The sequence below is a fragment of the Saccopteryx bilineata genome, chromosome 3 (genome assembly GCF_036850765.1).
Source record: "Saccopteryx bilineata isolate mSacBil1 chromosome 3, mSacBil1_pri_phased_curated, whole genome shotgun sequence".
Classification (NCBI taxonomy): Eukaryota; Metazoa; Chordata; class Mammalia; order Chiroptera; family Emballonuridae; genus Saccopteryx; species Saccopteryx bilineata.
The window spans coordinates 158,986,773-159,011,488 of record NC_089492.1 but is presented as its reverse complement, the minus strand read 5'-3'; the positions used below and the strand labels follow the sequence as shown (position 1 = coordinate 159,011,488).

At 38.6% G+C, this 24,716-nt stretch overlaps 1 protein-coding gene across 7 annotated transcripts in view; it reads left to right on the top strand.

Moving 5' to 3' along the window:
* Positions 1-436: 436 nt before the first annotated feature.
* Positions 437-24,716, top strand: part of IL1RL2 (interleukin 1 receptor like 2) — a 42,946-nt gene continuing 18,666 nt past the window's right edge. The window contains exons 1-8 of one of the 7 annotated variants that reach the window (XM_066267898.1): positions 437-747; positions 1,230-1,299; positions 2,498-2,732; positions 4,652-4,847; positions 5,604-5,763; positions 18,238-18,312; positions 22,452-22,581; positions 23,317-23,453. In XM_066267898.1, the coding sequence (XP_066123995.1) occupies positions 556-747; positions 1,230-1,299; positions 2,498-2,732; positions 4,652-4,847; positions 5,604-5,763; positions 18,238-18,312; positions 22,452-22,581; positions 23,317-23,453 (1,195 nt within the window). In that variant the 5' untranslated portion in view covers positions 437-555. Of the gene's footprint in view, positions 960-1,229; positions 1,300-2,497; positions 2,733-4,651; positions 4,848-5,603; positions 5,764-18,237; positions 18,313-22,451; positions 22,582-23,316; positions 23,454-24,716 lie in introns of all 7 variants that reach the window. The other 6 variants (XM_066267897.1, XM_066267899.1, XM_066267896.1 and 3 more) reach the window with 6 other exon arrangements.

The window sequence follows — 24,716 nt, the reverse complement described above, 5'->3', positions numbered from 1 at the left end:
AGAGAGAGATAGAGAGGAAGGAGAGGGGGAGGGGTGGAGAAGCAGATAGGTGCTTCACCTGTGTGCCCTGACTTCCACACACCCGGCCGGCCGACGCTCTACCACTGAGCTAATCGGCCAGGGTCTGGCCAGGAATCTTTTGAATGACGGTCACATTTTATATTTTGTTCTAAGTCTCAATGCTCCCAGGCATATCTCTGGGGTATCACCTGATGGCCAGGGGTAACAGATCCCTGTTGACAGCCTCTTAATTGAAAAGTTTCAGAGGAGCAGCCTTTGTGATCCAGAAATTTGAGCATCACCATGGGATGCCTGCTTTCTAGATTTAACCAACCTGGTTCGGACAGATAAATATTTCTTACAAGCCACCTGGGATGGTTTCCACTCTTAGAATGTTCAATATCGGCCAATGCAGGGAATGTAATAACTACTCAGGTGGGGTCTGCAAAGGAACAAGTAATTTATTTACAAGGACAATTCAGAATAGACTTAAACAGACATTACTGGTCAGGGACCAGAAAACCAGGCAACAAGCCCTCAGACCAACTTCCTAGTATGATGCCATGTTCCTCTCTACACTTCCTTCCCTTGGAGAAGGTAGGCCTGCCACGCCCACGAAGGCAAAAACACCTCCTGATATGGAAATGCCTGGCAAAGTTCATTTTCCGGGTGTCAGCTCCTCCACTCTCTAGAAGTCCGGCACGATCCGGTCCCGTCTCACTGGAAGACACGGGGCTAGGGTCCATGGTAGGTGCGCAGCGAGAGAGAGGCGGCCAACAGGTGCGCAACCCTGAGGCTACAGGCCTGACTCCGGGTGGGGGCAGACCAGCTGTGCGACCGTGGGGGAGCGGACGGACGCTCTCTCCAAGCAGAGGTGTGCCGCCTGCATCTACCTGCCGGTCCGTCTTCCTTTCTTCCTGCTGGTCTTTGCCAGGTAGACCTAAGCTGGCTTGTCCCTGGTGAGTTGGCGTTTGGAGCGTAGTCTTCACCGCCAGCCCTGCGGATGAGTCCAGGACGCGCGTGGGTGGGAGTTGGGGACCAGGGCCCTCGGCTGCGGCAGGCTGGGAGGCGTGCCTCCCAAGGGGCGCAGGATCCGATCCTGCGCGGTTTCCAGATGGCCGAAGGAGATACCACCGCGTCCCCACAGGAAGCGACGCGCGCGCGTGCGCGCGTCCTGGAAGAGGGAACCCCACTCCGTCTCCTCCCACCCTCTTATCTCTTCCTTGCAGCCTGATATGGGGATGATATTCCTTCTGCTGTGCGGTGTGTCCATCGCTCTTCCACTTTTTATCAGAGCAGGTAGGTGGAGTTAGTCCTCGGGTCTCAGAAGCCGCCCTCAGCCGCATGCCTCCCTGCGATTCTGGCAGCTTGGTGTGCGGACCTGATGGCTGTGTGACTCTGAGCCTTAGCTGATTACACTTTTCCCAGTGGACCAGGCAGGGTTCCGAATAATGGGGGTTACACTTCCAAGTATCTAATGCTCAGCTCCAAATATCACCTTTAAACTTTGAGGTGACTTTGGAGAGGAGGAGGATTAGGCAAATTTTCAAGTCAAGACTTGAGTTAGGCCCTGGCCGGTTGGCTCAGCGGTAGAGCGTCAGCCTGGCGTGCGGGGGACCCGGGTTCGATTCCCGGCCAGGGCACATAGGAGAAGAGCCCATTTGCTTCTCCACCCCAACCCCCTCCTTCCTCTCTGTCTCTCTCTTCCCCTCCCGCAGACAAGGCTCCATTGGAGCAAAGATGGCCCGGGCGCTGGGGATGGCTCCTTGGCCTCTGCCCCAGGCGCTAGAGTGGCTCTGGTCATGGCAGAGCGACGCCCCCTGGTGGGCAGAGCGTCGCCCCTGGTGGGCGTGCTGGGTGGATCCCGGTCAGGCGCATACGGGAGTCTGTCTGACTGTCTCCCCGTTTCCAGCTTCAGAAAAATACAAAAAAAAAAAAAAAAAAAAAAAAAAAAAAGACGAGTTAAACGGTTCAAATGGGCAGAATGCTATTTTGTATGACAGCCATTTTATGACCCAGGATAAAAGCAAATAAACTATTAATAAAAAATCTTCCAAGAAACATAAAACTAAGCAATTTGGTAAAGATCTTTAAAGTGAGTGGATTTTTAAACAATAGTTTTGGGTATGGGATACACCTTTTAAGACAGAGAGAAATTGTCGGGTGGCAGGACAAGAAAAAAGGACAAGAATGCTGAGAGAGGACCATTTCCTTTGGTGGAGGAGGAGGAAAGAATGAAGGGTCTTAGAATGGAAGGGAAAGAGGGTGTCCTTCCAGATGAGAAGATGACAATGAAGAGGACACAGTAAATTCTGTCATACAGAGACATTGGAAGGACTTTGAATTATGCTTTCAAATCAACAGACTATTTTTAGGAAACTTTAACACTGAGGAAACTCAAATAAAATTGGCTAGGAAATTGACACATTTGTTAAAACTATTAATAAATAACACAAGGGTTCTCTTTCATAATTATTTTTCCCTTCCTTTCCCCTAGATGAATGCCAGGACATTAGTATGCAAAATGAGACACCTTTGGTAAACCAGCCATTTGCTTTCAATTGCACATACCCTCCAATAACATCTGGGAAAGCACATGTAGCGTGGTATAAGTACCCTAACAAAATTCCAGTATCCAAAGATATACAATCTAGAATCTACCAGGATCAAAATTGGATTTTGTTTCTCCCCCTGGCACGGAGGGACTCTGGGATCTACCAATGTGTTATAAAGTAAGTTTCTCACTTAAAATAGAATTAACACTCTATTTCTGTCTTTCACGTATATATAATCGGTACTTCCTTCTTTCCTGGAATGCCCAAAGTTTTTGTGATAGATAGCACATCCAGATAGGAATTAGCACCTTTTTGGTAAGGAATCTGCTATAGAAATACAACAGTGACCAAGCACCAAGTTTGTTCCAGACCCAAGGCTAAGCCCTGTGCTAGAAAGTAGTATGATATAAATGAATGACACAGGTCTGGTGGGAGACAGCTGAGTCTGGTGGGACTACGGTGAACTGGAAAACGTATGCCCCACTATAAGCAACGGTCTATTTATCTCAAGTCTATTTTCCAATTTATAAAGAAAACCTGTGAATTTGTGTGTGTATGTGTGTGTGTGTTTGTTTGCATGTGGCCTAAATAAAACACATCTGTGGAGCAAATATTACTTGGCCCCAATTTTGTTTCTTTCCCTTACTGAAGTATACAACCTTAACAAATTATTTGACCTCCCTGAGCCTTGGTTTTCTTATCTGTAAAAAATGGGAGTCATGCCTGCCTGAAAGGGCTGAAATGAAAATTAGCTGAAATCATGTGTGGGGTTGGTATCTCTGAAACGGAGTTGTATTCTCCCTCTCTTGTTTTGTTTCCCTGGAATTTGCTGGCCCCTTCTGTGTCCTAGCATGGCCTGTGTCCCACTCTGATGTATGCCAGGTTCCTTATTTTCATATATCAGATTGACTTGAAGGGCAAAATTACTTTAGTGGTACACAAATAGGAGTGGCCATTAGCCCATTTGTCTGACCTTTCATGATTTCACTCACTTCATAGATGAAGTTTCTGACATCTTGGGGAGTTCTGCCCTCCTGGTTTTACTCTTGACTATAAATGAACTAGGGTTAGAGATTGTATATCATACAAATTCACCTTTATATCTAGACTAGATTTAAAATGTTTAAATCTGGGATCTGTGAAATGGAAAAAATCATCTTTTGTAGCAAGTAAACATAGATACTGTCTTTCATGGAAGAAAATAAACAGGAATTCTCACAGAATTTTAGCATTGATATGATATATGTTTAGTAAACTGTATTTTTTATTTCAAATTCATATGAAATTTGTATGAATAATAAATTCCCCATTATTTAATATTCAGTCACATTTACCTTATTATTCTCTCTCCGTATATGTATATGACACAAAATATATTTCTGTATCATTTTTTCCCAAATCATTTCAGTTGTATGTATCATGTCTCTTGACCCCATAATATTGCAATGTGTATTTCCTATAAACAAGGATCTTTTCTTACATAATCACAGTATGGTTAACACATTCAGGGAATTTTACTATCATATAATATTTTTAATCTAATTCTCAATCCATATTCTAATTTTATCAATCATCTCAGTGATTACCAATATAAAATTTTTTTTCCCTTTTCAGTATTGATCTAATTCAAGATCATGCATTGCTTTTGATTGTCATGTATTTTCAATCTCTTTTCATCTAGAATAGTTCCTTAGCCTGTTTTTTTGACATTGACATCTTGAAGGAATACAGGCAATTATTTTATGTGATATTCTTTTATTTGGGTTTGCCAGATATTTCTTCATGGGCCTCCCTGGTTGGAATGTTGTGAAAGTGATCTTGTCTTTTTCAGACAGCATGCGGTGGCAACTGGTGTCCCTTTGCCCCTCGGTGACAATGTTCATTTTGATCACTTGTTAAGGCACTACCCAGTGTTTCCACTGTACAAATAATTTTTTTCTTTTTGTAATTAATGATTTGTGAGATATGTATTGTCTTGTTTCAGATAGAGGGTTTGCACAGTACCTTGAAGATGATTTGGACACAGTTGAAGATGAATGGAATCATTTGATTTTGTGATTGAGTTTATAAGGTTTCAATCTCTTATTTTCTTACAGTAATACAAATATGTGTTACCAAATACATGTAAACCTCACTGTGCTTGAAAAACAATGGTGTAATACTTCCGGAGACAGTCAAATACATTTATCAGATGAGTACAAACAAATACTACATGTTGGAAAGGATGACAGTCTTATGTGTCATCTGAATTTCCCGAAGAGTTGTGATTTGGATTCAATAAAGTGGTATAAGGTAAAAAAGGGGGGGGATTTTTCTATTAATACTTTATTTCCTCCCCCTCCCCTTTCTCCTCATCCTCCTCCCCTTCCTTGTCGTTGTCTTCTTCTTCTTCTTCTCCATTATTATTATTATTATTATTATTATTATTATTAAGTGAGAGATGGGAAAGCAGGGAGGTAGAGAGATATACAACAACCAGAGAGATTACTCTCAAACAAATGTAATCATCTTATTCACTTGTGTAAAGGGCTTCTAATGTTCATTCCCTCTTCATGGTGTTCTATGAATGGATGCCTGGCCATCTCCCTGGTTTTATTGTCCCCACTCTCCCATGGCCAGAATATCTTAGCCAGAGGCTCTGGCTATTTTATGCCTTGGAACCATTGTACAGGCTGGGCCAAGAGTGTTCTTTTTGGTCTTTAAAATCTACTGTCAAATGCTGACTGACATTATTATGAACATTTTAATTATAAATCTTATTAGTGAGCTATTGGCCAAGAATACGTAAATAAAAATCAAAACCTTCTGAAAATTTAAACTCTAAATGCCTCAGTGGATGACAACAGAGGCTGTCCATTAGACTTAATATTTATAAAACTCATTTTAGCCTGTTAAAAATTTTCCGTCAACTCTTTGTTAGGTTATAAACTATTCAATGTCTAGGAAACATAGGTTTCTTTTATCTTTTTACAGTTTATAGAATGGTGCCAACTAGGAATGTAACTGATACCCAAAAGACTCTGTAAGTTAATTTTTTTTTAAATTTAGGACTGTAAAGAGATTAAAGGAGAACGATTTACTTATTGGGGAATAAAACTTTCAGTGAACAATGTTTCGGCAGAAGATGGAGGGAACTATGCATGTGAAGCCAGATTGACACTGGCAGGAAGATCATACACGGTTTTAAATAGAATTGCTGTGAATGTCAGTAAGTATGCTCATGTTCATTGTCTGTACTGCCTCTCAACTTTGTGGAAGATGACTCTCAGACTTTAAGACAGATGATTCTTTATCCTGATTTTCCTGAAGGTTAGCAGGCTCTAAACTTGTCATTATTAGAAGAAAGGGGTAGAAAAAATGAATCAAAATGGCATGAGCAGTTTAATTTCTTCACCTGAGAAAACAGAATACTCAAAACTCTTGATTAATTGTAATTAAGAGAAAAGCCTGTTGGTTTATTTATAGAAATTAAGTGAGATCATGTACGTAGAATAGCTACTGGGATGCCTGGTTAAGGATAGGTATTTAGTAAATGGTGGCTGTTGTGAAAATAACTCTATTTCCCTTAGCCCTCACTGATGTGTCTCTTTCAGTGGGCCACACAAGCTTCAACCTCTCCTGTGTCAGCTGCCGCAGAGTTGAAGGTTTCTGAAATTGTTTCCAGTGTGATTTTAGTTCCCAACCCAGAGCAGCTGGTTTTCTTGAACATAAAACCTGGAAATTTGAAAGCAGAACCTTAGGGGTAGAAAAAACCCCAAATAAAAATCTATCTCAAGCTATTAATTTTACAGAAGTCCAAAAGGAGAGCAACTTACTGAAGCTTACAGTGCTGGTTAGTGCCAGAAACAGAGCCAGAACTCAGGCATTCAGGGCCTAGGAAAACATTGTTCCTTCTAAACACATTCAGCAAGGAGTTTCTGTTGTGTTGCCTTTTGCCTTTAAAATTTTTTTCTTTGTACAGCCTGACCAGGCAGTGGTGCAGTGGATAGAGCATCAGATAGGAACACTGACCCCGAGGTCACCAGCTTAATTGCAGGCTCATTTGGCTTGAGCATGGCCTCACCAGCTTGAGCACTGGGTTATTGGCTTGAGCAAAGGATCATAGACATGATTCCATGGTCACTGACTTGAGCCCAAAGGTCACTGGCTTGAGCCCAAGATTGCTGGCTTGAGCAAGGGGTCACTCACTCTACTGGAGCCCCCTGGTCAAGGCACATATGAGAAAGCAATCAATAAACACCTAAGGAGCCACAACGAAGAATTGATGCCTCTCATTTCTTTTCCTTCCCTCTCTCTGTCTCTCTCTCTTGTTAAAAAAAAAAAAAGAAAAAAAAATTACCTTAGAGAGTTGTTTTCTATATTTACTCATCTAAGTGGAAAGAGCTGAAGGCTAAATATATCTTTATTTTTTAAATAAATCTATTGAGGTACCATTGGTTAATAACACTATATATGTTTTAGATAAACAATTCTGTAATACATCTGTGTATATATCTTTGACTTGGACCTTCATGTTTGTCACAGATATCTGTCAGACTTTATGTACTGGGGATACTTAGATATTTCTCTTTTTTTTTCTTTTTTTTTTTAATAATTTTATTTTTTTAATGGGGTGACATCAATAAATCAGGATACATATATTCAAAGATAACAAGTCCAGGTTATCTTGTCGTTCAATTATGTTGCATACCCATCACCCAAAGTCAGATTGTCCTCTGTCACCTTCTATCTTGTTTTCTTTGTGCCCCTCCCCCTCCCCCTTTCCCTCTCCCATTCCCCTCTCCCCCCAGTAACCACCACACTCTTATCAATGTCTCTTAGTTTCACTTTCATGTCCCACCTACGTATGGAATAATGCAGTTCCTGGTTTTTTCTGATTTACTTATTTCGCTTCGTATCATGTTATCAAGATCCCACCATTTTGCTGTAAATGTTCCGATGTCATCATTTCTTATGGCTGAGTAGTATTCCATAGTGTATATGTGCCACATCTTCTTTATCCAGTCATATATTGACGGGATTTTTGGTTGTTTCCATGTCCTGGCCACTGAGAACAATGCTGCAATAAACATGGGGCTGCATGTGTCTTTACGTATCAATGTTTCTGAGTTTTTGGGATATATACCCAGTAGAGGGATTGCTGGGTCATAAGGTAGTTCTATTTTCAGTTTTTTGAGGAACCACCATACTTTCTTCCATAATGGTTGTACTACTTTACATTCCCACCAACAGTGTATGAGGGTTCCTTTTTCTCCACAGCCTCTCCAACATTTGCTATTACCTGTCTTGCTAATAATAGCTAATCGAAAAGGTGTGAGGTGGTATCTCATTGCCGAAGTTTTGATTTGCATTTCTCTAATAGCTAAAGAAGATGAGCATCTTTTCATATATCTGTTGGCCATTTGTATTTCTTCCTGGGAGAAGTGTCTGTTCATATCCTCTTCCCATTTTTTTATTGGATTGTTTGTTTGTTTGTTTGTTGTTGAGTTTTATGAGTTCTTTGTATATTTTGAATATTAGGCCCTTATCTGAGCTGTTGTTTGAAAATATCATTTCCCATTTAGTTGGCTTTCTGTTTATTTTCTTATCAGTTTCTCTTGCTGAGCAAAAACTTCTTAGTCTGATGTAGTCCCATTCATTAATTTTTGCCTTCACTTCTCTTGCCTGTGGAGTCAAATTCATAAAATGCTCTTTAAAACCCAGGTCCATGAGTTGAGTACCTATGTCTTCTTCTATGTACTTAATTGTTTCAGGTCTTATGTTTAGATCTTTGATCCATTTTGAGTTAATTTTTGTACAGGGGGAGAGACTGTAGTCCAGTTTCATTCTTTTGCATGTGGCTTTCCAGTTTTCCCAGCACCATTTATTGAAGAGGCTTTCTTTTCTCCATTGTGTGTTCTTGGCCCCTTTATCAAAAATTATTTGACTATATGTATGTGGTTTTATTTCTGGACTTTCTATTCTGTTCCATTGGTCTGAGTGTCTATTTTTCTGCCAATACCATGCTGTTTTGATTGTCGTGGCCCTATAATATAGTTTGAAGTCAGGTATTGTAATGCCCCCAGCTTCATTCTTTTTCTTTAGGATTGCTTTAGCTGTTCGGGGTTTTTTATAGTTCCATATAAATCTGATGATTTTTTGCTCTATTTCTTTAAAAAACGTCATTGGAAGTTTGATGGAAATTGCATTAAATTAGTATATTGCTTTGGGTAATATAGCCATCTTGATTATATTTATTCTTCCTAGCCAAGAACAAGGTATATTCTTCCATCTCATTATATCTTTTTCGATTTCCCTTAACAATGGTTTATAGTTTTCATTATATAAGTCCTTTACATTCTTTGTTATGTTTATTCCTAAGTATTTTATTTTTTTTGTTGCAATCGTGAAGGGGATTATTCTTTTGAGTTCCTTCTCAGTTGTTTCATTGTTGGCATATAGAAAGGCTATTGACTTCTGTATGTTAATTTTGTATCCTGCGACCTTACTGTATTGGCTTATTGTTTCTCATAGTCTTTTTGTGGATTCTTTGGGGTTTTCGATGTATAGGATCATATCATCTGCAAAAAGTGATACCGTTACTTCTTCTTTTCCGATATGGATGCCTTTTATTTCTTTGTCTTGTCTGATTGCTCTGGCTAGAACCTCTAGTACCACATTAAATAAGAGTGGAGATAGTGGACAATCCTGTCTTGTTCCTGATTTAAGGGGGAAAGCCTTCAGTTTAGTGCCATTTAATATGATGTTAGCTGATGGTTTATCATATATGGCCTTTATCATGTTGAGATATTTTCCTTCTATATCCATTTTGTTGAGAGTCTTAAACATAAAATTGTGTTGTATTTTATCAAAAGCCTTTTCTGCGTCTATTGATAAGATCATGTGGTTTTTGTTCTTTGTTTTGTTGATATGGTGTATTACGTTAATTGTTTTACGTATGTTGAACCATCCTTGAGATTCTGGGATGAATCCCACTTGATCATGATGTATTATTTTTTAATATGTTGTTGTATTCGATTTGCTAGTATTTTGTTTAGTATTTTAGCATCTGTATTCATTGGTCTGTAGTTTTCTTTTTTTGTGCTATCCTTGCCTGGTTTTGGCATGAGGGTTATGTTGGCCTCATAAAATGTGTTTGGAAGTATTGCTTCTTCTTCAATTTTTTGGAAGACTTTGAGTAGAATAGGAACCAAGTCTTCTTTGAATGTTTGATAAAATTCGCTGGTATAGCCGTCAGGGCCTGGACTTTTATTTTTGGGGAGGTTTTTAATGTTTTTTTCTATTTCTTCTCTACTGATAGGTCTGTTTAGGCTTTCTGCTTCTTCTAGACTCAGTCTAGGAAGGTTGTATTGTTCTTGGAATTTATCCATTTCTTCTAGGTTGTTGAATTTAGTGGCATAAAGTTTTTCATAGTATTCTACAATAATTCTTTGTATATCTACGGTGTCCGTGGTGATTTCTCCTCTTTCATTTTGGATTTTGTTTATATGAGTTCTTTCTCTCTCTCTTTTTTTTTTTTGGTAAGTCCTGCCAGGTGTTTGTCAACTTTGTTGATCTTTTCAAAGAACCAGCTGCTTGTTCTATTAATTTTATCTATAGTTTTTCTGTTCTCTATTTCATTTATTTCTGCTCTGATTTTTATTATCTCCTTTCTTCGGCTAGTTTTGCGTTGCCTTTGTTCTTTTTCCAGTTCCTTAAGGTGTGAAGTTCAGTGGTTCACTTGGGCTCTCTCTTGTTTGTTCATATATGCCTGAAGTGATATGAACTTCCCTCTTATCACTGCTTTTGCTGCATCCCATAGATTCTGATATGTCGTAGTGTCATTTTCATTAGTCTGTATATATCTTTTGATCTCTGCGCTTATTTCTTTTTTGACCCATTCATTTTTTAAAACTATGTTGTTTAGTTTCCACATTTTTGTGGGATTTTTTTTCTCTTTTTTGCAGTTGAATTCTAGTTTCAAGGCTTTATGATCAGAAAATATGCTTGGTACAACTTCGATTTTTCTGAATTTGCTGATGTTGTTTTTGTGGCCCAACATATGGTCAATTCTTGAGAATGATCCATGTACACTGGAGAAAAATGTATACTCAGTCACTTTGGGATGTAATGTCCTGTAGATGTCTATCATATCCAGGTGCTCTAGTGTTTTGTTTAAGGCCACTATGTCTTTGTTGATCCTCTGTTTGGATGACCGATCTAGAGCCGTCAGCGGTGTATTGTGGTTTCCAAGTATGATTGTATTTTTGTCAGTTTTTGTTTTAAGATCAATAAGTAGCTGTCTTATATATTTTGGTGCTCCTTGGTTTGGTGCATATATATTAAGAATTGTTATGTCTTCTTGATTCAGTGTCCCCTTAGCCATTATGAAATGGCCATTTTTGTCTCTGAGTACTTTTCCTGTCTTGTAGTCAGCATTATCTGGTATGAGTATTGCTACGCCTGCTTTTTTTTGGATGTTATTTGCTTGGAGTATTGTTTTCCAGCCTTTCACTTTGAATTTGTTTTTATCCTTGTTACTTAGATGAGTTTCCTGTAGGCAGCATACAGTTGGATTTTCTTTTTTAATCCATTCTGCTACTCTGCGCCTTTTTATTGGTGAGTTTAATTCGTTTACATTTAGTGTAATTATTGATACGTGTGAGTTCCCTATTGCCATTTTATATCTTGCTTTTTGTTAGTTTTGTTTGATCCTTCTCTTTCGTTTTTCTATCTTTTGTTTTTAATTGGTTGTATTCCATACATCTTTCCTCTGTTGCTATCTTTTTTTATCTCATGTGCTTCTGTGGTGGTTTTTTCAATGGTGGTTACCTTTGAGTAATGGAAAGGGTCCCTACCCTGTTCATTGTAGCGAACTATTTTGTGAGTACTTTTGCACTCCATCGTCCTTTGCTACTGTTAATCTCCATCTTCTCCCCCTCTTTCTTTTTGTTGTTGTCACAGTTTAAATTTGGTTTTATTGTGTTCTTCTTGGAGCTTTTACTTGTGGCTCTGTTTTTTTTTGTTCTTTGTATCTGATTGGAGAACCCCCTTTAGTAATTCCTGGAGTGGGGGTTTTCTGATGATAAATTCCCTCATCTTTTCTGTATCTGTGAATGTTTTTATTTCTCCTTCATATTTGAAGGATAGCTCTGATGGGTATAGTATTCATGGCTGAAAGTTCCTCTCTTTCAGGACTTTAAATATTGGGGTCCACTCTCTTCTAGCTTGTAGAATTTCTGCTGAGAAATCTGATGATAATCTAATGGGCCTTCCTGTATATGTTGTATTCTTCTTTTCCCTGGCTGCCTTGAGAATTTTTTCTTTGCTGTTGGTTTTTGCCAATTTCATTATGATATGCCTTGGAGTAGGTTTGTTGGGGTTAAGAAAACTTGGAGTTCTGTTTGCTTCTTGAACTTGAGGCTTTAGTTCTTTCCACAGGCTTGGGAAGTTCTCATCTATTATTTGTTTGAGTATGTTCTCCATTCCATTTTCTCTCTCTTCTCCCTCTGATATACCTATTATTCTTATGTTATTCTTTTTGATGGAGTCAGATAATTCTTGTAGGGCTATCTCATTTTTTTAAATTTTTGAGTCTCTTTCTTCTTCTCTCTGTTGTGCCTCAAGTTGCTTGTCTTCTATTTCACTAATCCTCTCTTCTATCTGACCTGTCCTATTAGCTAAGCTTGTTACTTCGTTTTTCAGCTCGTGAATTGAGTTTTTCATCTCTGTTTGATTTGTTTTTATAGTTTCAATTTCCTTGGACATATATTCTTTGTGTTCATTGAGTTGTTTTCTGAGCTCCCTAAATTGCCTTTCTGTGTTTTCTTGTATATCTCGGAGGATTTTTAGGATTTCTATCTTGAATTCTCTGTCATTTAGCTCCACGGTTTCCAATATATTAAATTTTTTCTCCATAGATTTTTCCTCATCTAGCTGTGTTACCTCTTTCTTTTGTATCCATGATATTCGATTTTCTCTTCCTTAATGGCATCTGAGGGTGGTTTTGTTGATAGTATTAATGAGATTTAATAAAGAATAAAAAGTTAAAAAAAATAAAAAAATAAATCGAAAAGAGTTGTTTTTTAAAAAAAATTAATAATGAAATAAAGAAAAATAAAATAAAATAAAAATTTTTAAAAAAGGAAATTATTCCCCCCCTCCTTTTTTCCTCTCCTCTTCTCTCCCCTCTTTCTTGAGAAAATCTTGTGGTGAACTGTGAATTATAACAAACAATGCCTGTGATGGAGGGCCTGAATTGGGGAAAAGTAATAAAGGGGCAAAAAAAAAGAAAAAAAAGAAAGAATAAACAAGAGGGTATGGACCCACAAAAAGCAAATAAGGAAAAAATTTGGGTCAAGAATAAAATGATTTGCTTTTAGGTGTTGGTTGTCTAAGAGTTATGATGAGAGGAGTAAGAGGAAAACAGAAAAATGGGGGGACAAATTAAAAAATTACTATTGTATTTAGTGGAACAAGAACTAGATAAAATGGAGAGCCATGGATGGGAGCACTGCTAGTGAGTTAAAAAGATGAAGTAAAAACCCCCCAAAATGCCACAAACATAAGTTTGAGTCCCAGATAAGATAATTTGTTTGTTATTAAGGTTTGAATGAGAGATGTAAAGGAGAAAGGAAGAAACTAATATAGAGGGAGAAAAGAAAGAGAGAGAAAAAAAGAGGGAACCACTAAAAGAAGAAAAAAGAAAGGAGAGAGAGAGAGAGAGAGAGTTAAGGGTTTTGGAGTGCAACTCTCATAGAGAGAAAGGAAGAGGAGAGAAAAGATAGTGGGAGATGTAACACTTATGGGTAGTGTAGTTCAAGGAGAGGAGAGAGTATGACCGGCAGAGAGTCAGTCGGCCAAATTGGAGGAGGAGAAAAAGTATCAAGAATGAAGATAAGAGAAACAAACGAACAAATATAATAAAATGGGATAGGTTATAAAATCTGCGGATTATTCTTGATTTTGAGAGGTTATTTTCTTGCTTTTTCTTTTCTCTCCCTCTTCCTGGTCAGTGACTCTGTACCCCGGGTTCTGCCCCTTTGGCACGCTCAGGTAGAGGTTTGCAGTTGATAAGTCTCTATGGCGATGTCATGTATTGTGCTTTAGTCTCGTTGGCAGTCGAGGCTCATTAGCATTTATAGGCTCCAACAGTGAGAGAGTCCGTGTTCCTGGAGCCTTTCTTCTAGTCTTTCCTTCCTCAATTAGTAGCCTGAGTATCCAGCTATGGGGTTGCTGCTGCCTCTGCCTGGATAGTAAGAGGCTCAAAGAGCTGGCAACTCCCCACTCTATTTCCACTCAGCACAGGGCTCTGGTTAAGGCTCAGTCAGTCAGAGCTGCTAGCATAATCAGGCGGGCTTTCCACCCACTCAAAGACCTCTGGCTCTGCCACTCTGTCTGGTAACACAAGCGGGCGCCCACTTCCGGGGCGCTTGGAGGAAACTCTCACTATCTGTGTGCGCAGACCAGGATATCTGGCCAGCAGTCTCACGCTCTATGTGACACCCCCAACCGCATGGAAAAGTTCCAGCCTTGGAATTGGCTCTCGCTCCGTCCCCGTGCGCGGCTTTTGCAAGGCGCTGGGGCGGCCCGAAATTCCGCTTTGGCCCACACAAAGGCCCCTGACTCTGCCCCTCTGTGCGATAACATGGGCGCACACTGCCGAGGCACTCGGAAGAATCACTCACTATCTGTGTGCGCAGACCAGGATATGAGGCCGGCCGCGTTTCCCTCTGAATGAAACCCCCACCAGCACAGAAAATTTCCACCGTTGGAATTAGTTCTCGCTCCCTCCCGTGCGCGGCTTTCCCAGGGTGCTGGGTCTGCCCAGAGATTCTGCTTTCGGCCCACAGAAAGGCCTCTGACTCTGCCTCTCTGTGGGGTAACACGGACACCCACTCCCGGGGCTTAGGGAGAAATCTCTCGCCCACTAACTGCGCACCGACCAGGAGATCGGGTAAAATGGCTGCCCCGCTTGTCTTTCTTTGTTTGGGTTTGGCGCGAGTGTTAGCTTGTATTGCCCGTGTTGCCACAGGATCAGTTTTTCCTGGCTTGGATCTCCGTGCCACAGCCTGGTTCGGCCGTTTGTGCCACGGCCTGGATCTATTCACCCCCTTTGCCTGCCTCAGTTTCTATATTCACAGTTACCAGAGAAAGCCGCCCTGTTTAGGTTAGTGAGGAAGGTGGAGCATTTCTTACTACCTATTTCCTTCGGGGTTTGGTTATATATTTAGCCAATTTTTCACTCGACCATACCTTTGGGTGTATTGCGAAGCATCTGGAGGCTCCAAGTATAGGTTTTTCTGTTTCTGGTTGAAGATCTTGTTGAGTTTTGGGGGAGATTTATTGGTATCGCTTCCTACCCCGCCATTACTCTGACGTCATCCCTACTTAGATATTTCTTGATGGTGTGGCTCTCTTAGGAGATGTGTCCAGCATGAGTGGCTTCCTGCTTCCCACCTGGAGCCTCTTAAGTATGAAAATTAATTGCATTAGCTTTTTTGATTTTTATGCCTTGGGTTTTATGCTAAGTGATATGATTCTGAAAGTAGGCACTTTCTTTGTCTTGTTCCCAGTTGAATCTCTAATACTTAACCCATTGCCTAACCTACATAAGGCACAAGTCTACGTTTTACAGAATAATTAACTATTATACTTTAGTTTTATTAATAGCTGAGGGAATTTTTTGAAATGTAAAATTTCAAATGCAACTGAAAAAGACCCCAAGAGGTCACTGAGTTCAAGAGTATACATCTCATGTCATTAAAGCAAACATTTACTTTTTAAAATTTATTTATTTATTTATTTATTTATTTATTTATTTATTTATTTATTTATTCAGTAAGAGGAGGGGAGGCAGAGACAGACACCTGCATGCTCTCCAATCGGGATTTACCTGGCAAGCCCAGCAGGGGGCGATGCTCTACCCATCCAGGTGTTGCTCCATTGCTTAGCAACCAAGCTCTTCTTAGCACCTGAGGTGGAGGCCGTGGAGACATCCTCAGTTTCCAAGGCCAACTTGCTCCAACAGAGCCATGACTACAGGAGGGAAAGAGAGAGAGAGAGAGAGAATCAAGACGGGGAGGGGTGGAGAAACAGATGGGTTTCTGTGTGCTCTGACTGGGTATCGAGCCTGGGACATCCTTACACCAGGCTGATGCTCTACCACTGAGCAAGCCGACAAGGGCTGTAAACATTTATTTTTGATCTGTTATATGCCCTAAATTGTTAAAACCTGATAAGTAAAAAAATTAAAAAAACATTGTTTCTTCTATTGAGAAGCTCTCAGCCTAGTGGTAGTGAAGCTAGAGATCTTAACAATTGTGGTAAGGATAGACTTATAGACAGGAAATGATTCATAAGTAGCCACAAGGGTGGCAAGTAAATGGTCTGGAAGGCTTCCAAGAAGAAATATCTTCTCTGCTGAATTTTGAAGGACGAGTAAAATTTACATAAATAAAGAAGAGTGAGAAGGTGCAGAAAGCATAGCTGTGTCTACCATCATAGATTATGTTGAAAGTAAAACTAATCTTGTTAGAGCATATGTAAGTATGAGGTGAGGAGTGCTGGAAGTTGAGGACATTGAGACAAACAGTGGCAAGGTCAAGGAGGCCGGTTATATACAAGCTTTACCATGTAGCCTCTGAACAGCCTTGGGATGGGTATGAGTACAGAGTGACAAGGCTGTATCTGTGATGGGTGACAGTTTTGAGATGATTTGAGCAGGAATTGAAGAGGGTCTGGAGGCCTAGACCATTTAGACTACTCCTTCAATGTCCTAATAATCTAAACTTGGATGGAAGTAGTAGGGCTTCTTTTTAGGTAGTTATTTAGTGACTCTTTATTCAGTGTTTAAAAAGGCCAGTCCCTGTGCTAAGCAGTGAGACATGATGGTGAGGAAGACAGCCAGGACCACTGCTCTGAGGGAGCTTTGAAGTCTGAGCAGGGAAGGAGGCAGAGAGTTATCAGATAATCTATTAATGAGTAATTACCAAGAAGATTAATGCAATGAAGGAAAGGAAAATATGAGATCAGATAGACAAGGACCTGTTGAGAAGACAGTGGGTCAGGAAAAGCTTCCTAGTAATAGTGATGTTAGTGGTCAGGAAGCATTAACTTTGTGATGGAATGGCAAAGATTTTTTGAGACTGAGGATGCAGCTGGAGTGAAGACCCTATAACAAGACAGACCACACTGTCTGAAGGACTGAAAGCAGACAGGTTGGCTGGTGTTATGCAGAGTGAGGGAGGCAATGGCAGTTTGAAGTTGGAGAAGTAAACAGGCCAAGATTAGGTAGGAATCCAAAGTGAGGAGTATGGATTTTATTCTTAGAGAAATGGTAATCAGCCGGAGAGGTTGAGAGCAGGAGAGTTGCTGGTGTAATACCAAGTAGGCACAGGCAACATAGTAACACTGAAGATAGAATGATGTGAATTGATTTGAAGCATTTTAGGAGGTAAAACCCACAGTTCTCAGTGTTGGCTTGAATATGGGGTGAGGGATGAGGCAAAGTCAAGGAAGCTAGGCTTTTGGGCATACATAACTGATTGGGTGGAGATATTATTCAATGAAATAAGATAACTTTGGAGGAAAACTGGGTTTGGGAGTGTAATCATGAGTTTTGTCATGGATAAGCTGAATACTTGGTGCTTTTGAGATGCTCAAGTGAGGATATCCAGCAGGCCTTCATCTCTGTGGGTCTGGATCTTAGAGAAACAGCTGGAGATACAACTTGTGAAATCACTGACATTTTGATGGTAATTGAAGAGCTGGATGTAAATAAGAATGCCTCAGGAAAATAGAGGGTGTAGGAGTGAAGAAAGAGGCACAAACTGAGAAATGGTGAGAGGTGATTGATAATTTGAAGGGGGTAAAAAAAAGCTATTGCCTAGAATGACTTCTAAATTTTAGATGTGTGTGATCACTTGGAAAGTGGAACGTTATCTACTGGTGATGACTTCCGTTTGGAGTATATTGAATATGAACTGTTTATAGAAGATGCAAATTGCCATCATAAAAGATATATGTTTTTGCATTTCCCTATATTGCTTTTTTTCTAACTTTTCCACAGTCCACCCAAATGTATAGGAAGAATATGGGACTAAGAGGGTGATTGCTAAATTTTCGTGGAAAAATGGAGAAAGGAAGAAGCCAAGAAAGACAAAAGGGTGAGAGATCAATATAAGGTAGAGAATTATAAAGTGGGATAGAGAAATGAAAGAGCTGAAGAATAAATGGAGGATAAAGGATGGAAAGAATATGGAAAAGCAGGGTTGAAGAATGGAGGAATGAGACTGAAGATAAAATATTAGGGTCATTATTTTTCTCTTTCTAGAACCTAAGCCAGAGGTTTAATAATAGCCACTGCTTAAGAAGTGTATTTGGATTATTAGTCATTAAAATTTTATTACACAGTCTCACCAGCTTATATTTATATCAAATAGATGATAGCAAAGCAAACTTTCTTGGTAGGCCAGCTTTTAGGGTTTTGTTATTTCCTTAGCAATTCAATTATTTCTGGTTTAAAAACATGCATTTATGAAATGATGTTTTGTCATACCACGAGTTCTGTTTTTAATTGACAAATGTTTTTTGAAGGTCTGCTCTGTGCCATTTTTTTTTATAATGTTATTATCACATCAAAGTAGTGAGGAATGTATCATATGTGATTCTAATGCAATTTTCTGTGGGTATGATTTCTTAGGAGTAAATGTTGGACATGGAGGAAGAATCCCTAAGATAACTTATCCAATAAACAATACCATTGAAGCACAGCTTGGTGAGTAAAGTTGTGGAAGCCACTGGGAACACTAAGGGCAGAAATCAATATGTCCACATAGCCTTGTGAGTTTTTTGAATTTTAAGGGTAAGGACAAATTCCATAAACACCCAGTTTCCAGTTGTAGATGTATCTGAGCTCATCAGGAGAAGCACCAAAATAAACAGTTCAGAGAGTTGAGGCATCGAAGTTCTGGCAGTGAGCACCACGGGTCTAAATCAGTGATTTTTAACCAGTGTGCCACAAGAACTTTTAAAATGTAGACTATTCGACTATTTAATCAGAGGCACTGACCTCTTTTTCCTTAGATTGCCAAATAAAAAGAAAATGACAACAGCCCATACAACAATAGCTGTCCAGCATGAATAAATATATATCGTTATTTTTGTGTCAGATTGGCAAAAAATATATTTTTTGGTGTATGGCAAATTTTAGTAATTAATTTATGAGTACCATGAGATGGAAAAGGTTGAAAATTGGTGAATGAAATGATTAATGTAAATCTGTTTATGTGAAGGCAATAAAAAGGTAAAAATAATTACTGAAAGAGATGATACATAATATAAATTACTACTATAATATTGGTCAAGAATTCTGAATTATATAATCTTGCAGTGGAAAGTATACTAAAGGCATAGGGAGAGTTATCATGTTATATTCCTTATTTTACACAGGAAGGGATCAGTAAACATTGTCTCAGTTTGTGATCTAAGTGGAGAAAAAGGAGCTCAAATTATTATTTTTTAAATTTAAAGGTAATCACCAGTAAAATAAAAACAGATTGAGTAACTTCTGAAGACAAAAAAAGAAAAGTTCTATTAAATGACAGATGCTCAGGTTGAGTCAAATATTAAAAGCTGATTACATGCTATTCTCAAAAGACATAGATCTAAAAGTAAATGACCTAGAAGATTAAATATAAATTCATAAGTGAGATATATCTTACAAAAATATACACAGAAATCAGATTGGCAACATTAATCTTTTAATTTGATAAATATATTTTAATGAAAAAAGTTAACTGACAAATTGAATTGATACTAATAAAAATTAGAATACCTCCCCCCTCAAAAAAATTATACGTCAAATAGCAGTGCATCAGAATATTTGAAGCTAAAGTTCTCAGGTATACAAAAACAATATAAGATAAAACAATTGTTTCGATTATTGTGGGAGATTTCAACATACTCTGGATTTGACAAATTTGTTAGTCAAATAAAGATCTAAAAGAGTCTAATAATATAAGAATAATGTATTAAATAAATCATACTCATACACATCTGTGAAAAACTTAGAGTCCCAAAAGAGGAAATAAACAGATCCTATGGTACAATCGCAATGCAGTAAGTCTAAAAATTTACAACTAAAATCAAAACAATAATAAACTCCACAAAAATAAAATTAACTAATTTTAAAAATTAAGCAACAACAAATATGTCTTCTAATTATTTGCTTTGCTGGTTAGATTTCATCCAATATCAAATTACAGATTATTTAGCAAATAATGGCACTGGAAGCATGTCAAGCTTCATGATCGGTGACCAGTGCTGAATTCCAAACTGTAGCAGGAAAAATGACACCCAAAAGGAGTATAATAGACACCCAGACAACTTAATAGAGGAAGATGAATTTATTAATAGCTGGCAAAGCACGTGATGCTAGTAGCACCAAAGCACGAGCTCCCTGAAGTTAGACTTTTTACATCTTACATACCGTTTACAGTGTCCATGCAAGGGGCGTGTGACAAGTGCCTGATTTCTTTGACTTCTTTGTGTGTAGACCTATATAACTTTTGAGTCCCCAGAAGGGGAAGAGGTATGAGGGGAGATTTGGCCTGTCTGTCCTTGACTGTTCATATATATTACTTTCCTTGCTGGTGCTTTAAGTTTTTTTCAGAGAGCTGATAAAGGGTCTACAGCTGTAGTTTGTTACTTTTCAAACTTTCTCAGTGAGCCCTTTGAGCCCGTCCTTCCTCAGTTCAAAACCTAGAAGTCACTGGCTTGAGCGCAGGATCACAGACATTGCAGGCCCCTTTTCCTGCATTCTTCTGGTTTTTTCCCTCTCCAAACAAGATATAAATGTCATCACTAATAATAGGAAGTGTAGAAATAATTAAATATGTAAACTAATCATTTAACATCATTTTAAAAAGGAGCAACTAACTAAATAACCCCTTGGAAGAAAATAATGAATTTTAATAATGATTTTACTAAATGATAAGTTCCAGAGTTGGTTCTGGGATAGAAAGTTTGAGGACAGAAAATAGAAAAGTCCAACAAATATAATCCTCCAAAGTGGAGAAACTGAAATATAAAAGAAATGAGAAAGCTGATAAAGGGACAAGTAGAAAGGAGATAAAATCTGTTTAAAAGGCTTTGTACATACATAGTTTAATAGAGGTCTTGTAAACCTTCAAGGAAATAATAATAGTCATAATAGAAGATATTTGTCTAATGTTACTCACCATGTGAGTTCTCTAATGGATTTTATAAACACCTAGAAAAGATAAGTGTACTCGTTAACTCTCTTAATTAACTTTGTTCCCTCTTCTTGTCTTTGAAAATTCTAGCCTATGTGTTTAAACAATAAAAAGACAAGAGATATAAACCTTGAAAAAAGGAGGTCAGCATATATCTATTTTAAGTGATAGATGGATATTTATTTGGAAATAACTAAGAAAATTCTCTAGAAAACCATAATCACTAGCAATTTTTCAGTAAGTTATTTCAATATAAAATGAACTTTCAAAGCTGACATCATTTTTATATGCCTAAAAGAATCACATATTATGTAATTTAAAAAAAGTGACATTTATAATCACAATAAAATAGCAACACATTAAGAATAAAATGAACAGGGAATTTGAAAGACCTGCTTAAATACATTTTAAAAATTGCAACATTTTAAGCCAGAACATTGAAGAAGACAAGTTTTAGAGATTTCCTTCCCATGTTACTAAATGGGAACACTCAAAAGTAGGTTATTTCTCCCAGGCTAACATACAACTTTAAAATAATATCAATTAAATTGCACTGAAATTGTGAAACTTGACAAAGTTTTTCTAAAATTCTTGTCAAAAAACGCTGGCATGAGTTAGCAAACCAATAATTGAAAGAAGAAATAGAGATAATTTCTATTATATATTAAAGTGTATTGATTGTAAAATTATACTAAGTAAATGTTAATATTCACATATAGATAGATTAAGGAAGCATAAAACAAAAACAGATGCTAGATATAGGAATTTAGTAAAAGAAATTTGGGGCATTTAAAAAATGTATAAGGAAGAAGAAACAGTATATATGTGATTTGTTAAATTTGAAGAATATGTAGTTTATTCTTTACCTACTACCATATACAAAACACATTTTTGATGAATTAAGGAAATACATATAAAAATAAAATCAGAAAAGTGACATTAAAATATAAAGACAGATTTTTATCTAATGTCAGAATGATGTACTTTTGAAACAAAAGCAGTGGGAAAAGAATAAAAAAATCAGGCAAGCATAAATAATGTTAACATCTGTATTGATGAATAATGGTAAAAATTGCAAGGTCCCTTGTCCCTTGTGATCTCTGCCCAATAAAGTAGATCATCATTGACCTCAGGAATGTATTTTTGGCCCTGGCCGGTTGGCTCAGCGGTAGAGCGTCGGCCTAGCGTGTGGAGGACCCGGGTTCGATTCCCGGCCAGGGCACACAGGAGAAGCGCCCATTTGCTTCTCCACCCCTCTGCCGCGCTTTCCTCTCTGTCTCTCTCTTCCCCTCCCGCAGCCAAGGCTCCATTGGAGCATAGATGGCCCGGGCGCTGGGGATGGCTCCTTGGCCTCTGCCCCAGGCGCTAGAGTGGCTCTGGTCGCAACATGACGACGCCCAGGATGGGCAGAGCATTGCCCCCTGGTGGGCAGAGCTTCGCCCCTGGTGGGTGTGCCGGGTGGATCCCGGTCGGGCGCATGCGGGAGTCTGTCTGACTGTCTCTCCCTGTTTCCAGCTTCAGAAAAATGAAAAAATAAATAAAGAAAGGAATGTATTTTTGCTAATCGAAAGATAATCAAGGCTCAAAACAGGGTATATTTGTTAATCAGGTCATTTTTGGTAGAATTTTTATTTAATGTTTATGACTTTGGTTTTTGTAGGCTCCACCCTTATCGTAAACTGCAGCATAATAGACACGAAGGATAATACAAATCTCCGATGCTGGAGGGTCCGTAGCACTTTGGTGGATACTTACTATGAAGAGTCCAAACGAATCCAAGAAGGAATTGAGTAGGTGTTTGGTTTTTCTGGCTTCTTTAAAAGCTAGCAACACTTTCTTTTTTTAAGTGGTTTGGTGTTAGTACAACTTTTTTTTTTTGAGGTGGTTCTCACTGCCTCCTCATCACTCCTTTTGGCTTTGTCTTTCAAAGATCTCTCAGTGCTGCTATGTGTGAACAAGCAACTGATTCAAAGAAGTGCGAGATGCTCAGATTCTCAATCCTTTCTATATCCTAGTTTGAGATAAAGTGAAATGGGAAGTATGGCCTGTAGGCAATAAATTTAATCCTGGTCAGCTACTGGTCTCATTTCTAGTCAGTCATACAATGAACCCTGGGCCTTCAAGACTTAAGTAGCAAAACAAGGGGCACCTCAGGGACTCTTGGGGAGATAGTGCATAATTGTTAGATGATTGAGTGGTAAGAATCAAATTTATGGTGGTCTGAATAGAGTGGTGTAAAATAAGACTATGAATTAAGGGCAGAAGAACTTGTGTTGGCCTCGCTGTGTAGATGAGTTGGATAAGTGGAGAGGGAGAGGGAGACCTTTAATGCTGAGGGTGGTATCTGTGATTAACAGAACCAGGCCTCTTTGTCACACTATCTCCAAGATAATGCAAATTTTGAACTACATACCTCATTGAACTACTCAGTGAATAGGGTAAAATCATCCCCTAGACTAAAGCATATAGAATATGTTGGGTAAAATATGACTTATGTATTAATGATTGGCTCTTTTCTTTTACAGAACCCAGGTTTCTTTTCAGGAACATAATTTTTACACAGTGAACATAACCTTTTTAGAAGTGAAAAAAGAAGATTATGGCCATCCTTTTACATGCCATGCTGGCATGTCTGCAGCATACTTTATGTTAAAACCCCCAGGTAATGTTCCTGTGGTTAAATACTGTTCAGAATGTTCTAAAACGATGGCAGGGAAATGCATATGAAAGGCAAATAGTAATAAATGTTTGGTGTGAGGCAACAGAGTGGTAATAAACAGACAAACTGAATATGAAATCTGGGCAAGAGCTGATGTAATGTCTGACGACACTGCAGTGAGGCTGTGACTGCAATGTACTAATCTTTTAAAGTGCCATATTTATATACATTGAGGTTCTATGCATCAAAATTCTAGAAAACAGAACTGTTCCTCTTAAATAAAACCCAATTGCTCAACATTTATAAGCATGTGATAGTCATCTTCAACTTTTAGAGGTTTTTTTTGTTATAAATAATAGGATGCGAAAATAAAATATTTATGTATATTTTTATCATATAACTTTGTAAAATTATCTATAAAGGCTGAATTCTGATACTTGAGAAGAAGGCCTTCAAACTTAATGTATATACATAATTGTTTCTTAACATTGTACAGAGCATGATTACCCACAGGAGGTAATAGAACCAGAGTGTAGGTAGTGATGGATACAAACATCATCTAGAAAGCAGCTATAAATTAATTACTAACATATCAAGGGAAGCATCTGAAGCATCTTGTAAAATGTTGATGTGTGGCTTACCAAGACTGTTTTTCTTTCTTGATTCTATTAATTTTTTTTTTCTTTTTGGCTAACTACATGCAAGAGAAAGAGGACTTGAATTTTCCAGTGTCCCTTAATGATCAGTTAAGCCTGTGTGTGCATGTATCTAGCTAAAGTCCTACCAGAAATGTTTTCTAGAACTTAACACAAAATACTAGTTCAGTGTATGCTGAATGGAGCTGTCACGTGTACCTTAGCCCCTGCCAAGTCTCTGACCTCATGAGTGCCCCAATGAATAACACTGAATAAGGATGTGTCCACAGCAGCTTGTGACCCTGACCTCACCTCCATGACCTGGAGGCCAAGGTGACTGTGTCCCCAGTTGCCATAACTGTGAGTGAGTACACAGCACTTCCTCTCCTCACCTGGACCCAGGGAAATCTCTTTTGGATTGCAACAGGTGGATAAAGTCTTGGGCTCATCAGCCACTACATTCCATTTTCCTCTTCCCTTCTCATAGAAAGTCATTTTTGATCATTTTCCTCCCAATCAGTGCTGTGAATCTTATCTCTTTTGGTGACACATCTGGGTGATTCTCGAGGTTCTGTCATCAGTCTCATGGCTTCAACTGTCATCTCTGTGCAGATGCCATTCCACGTCTCCA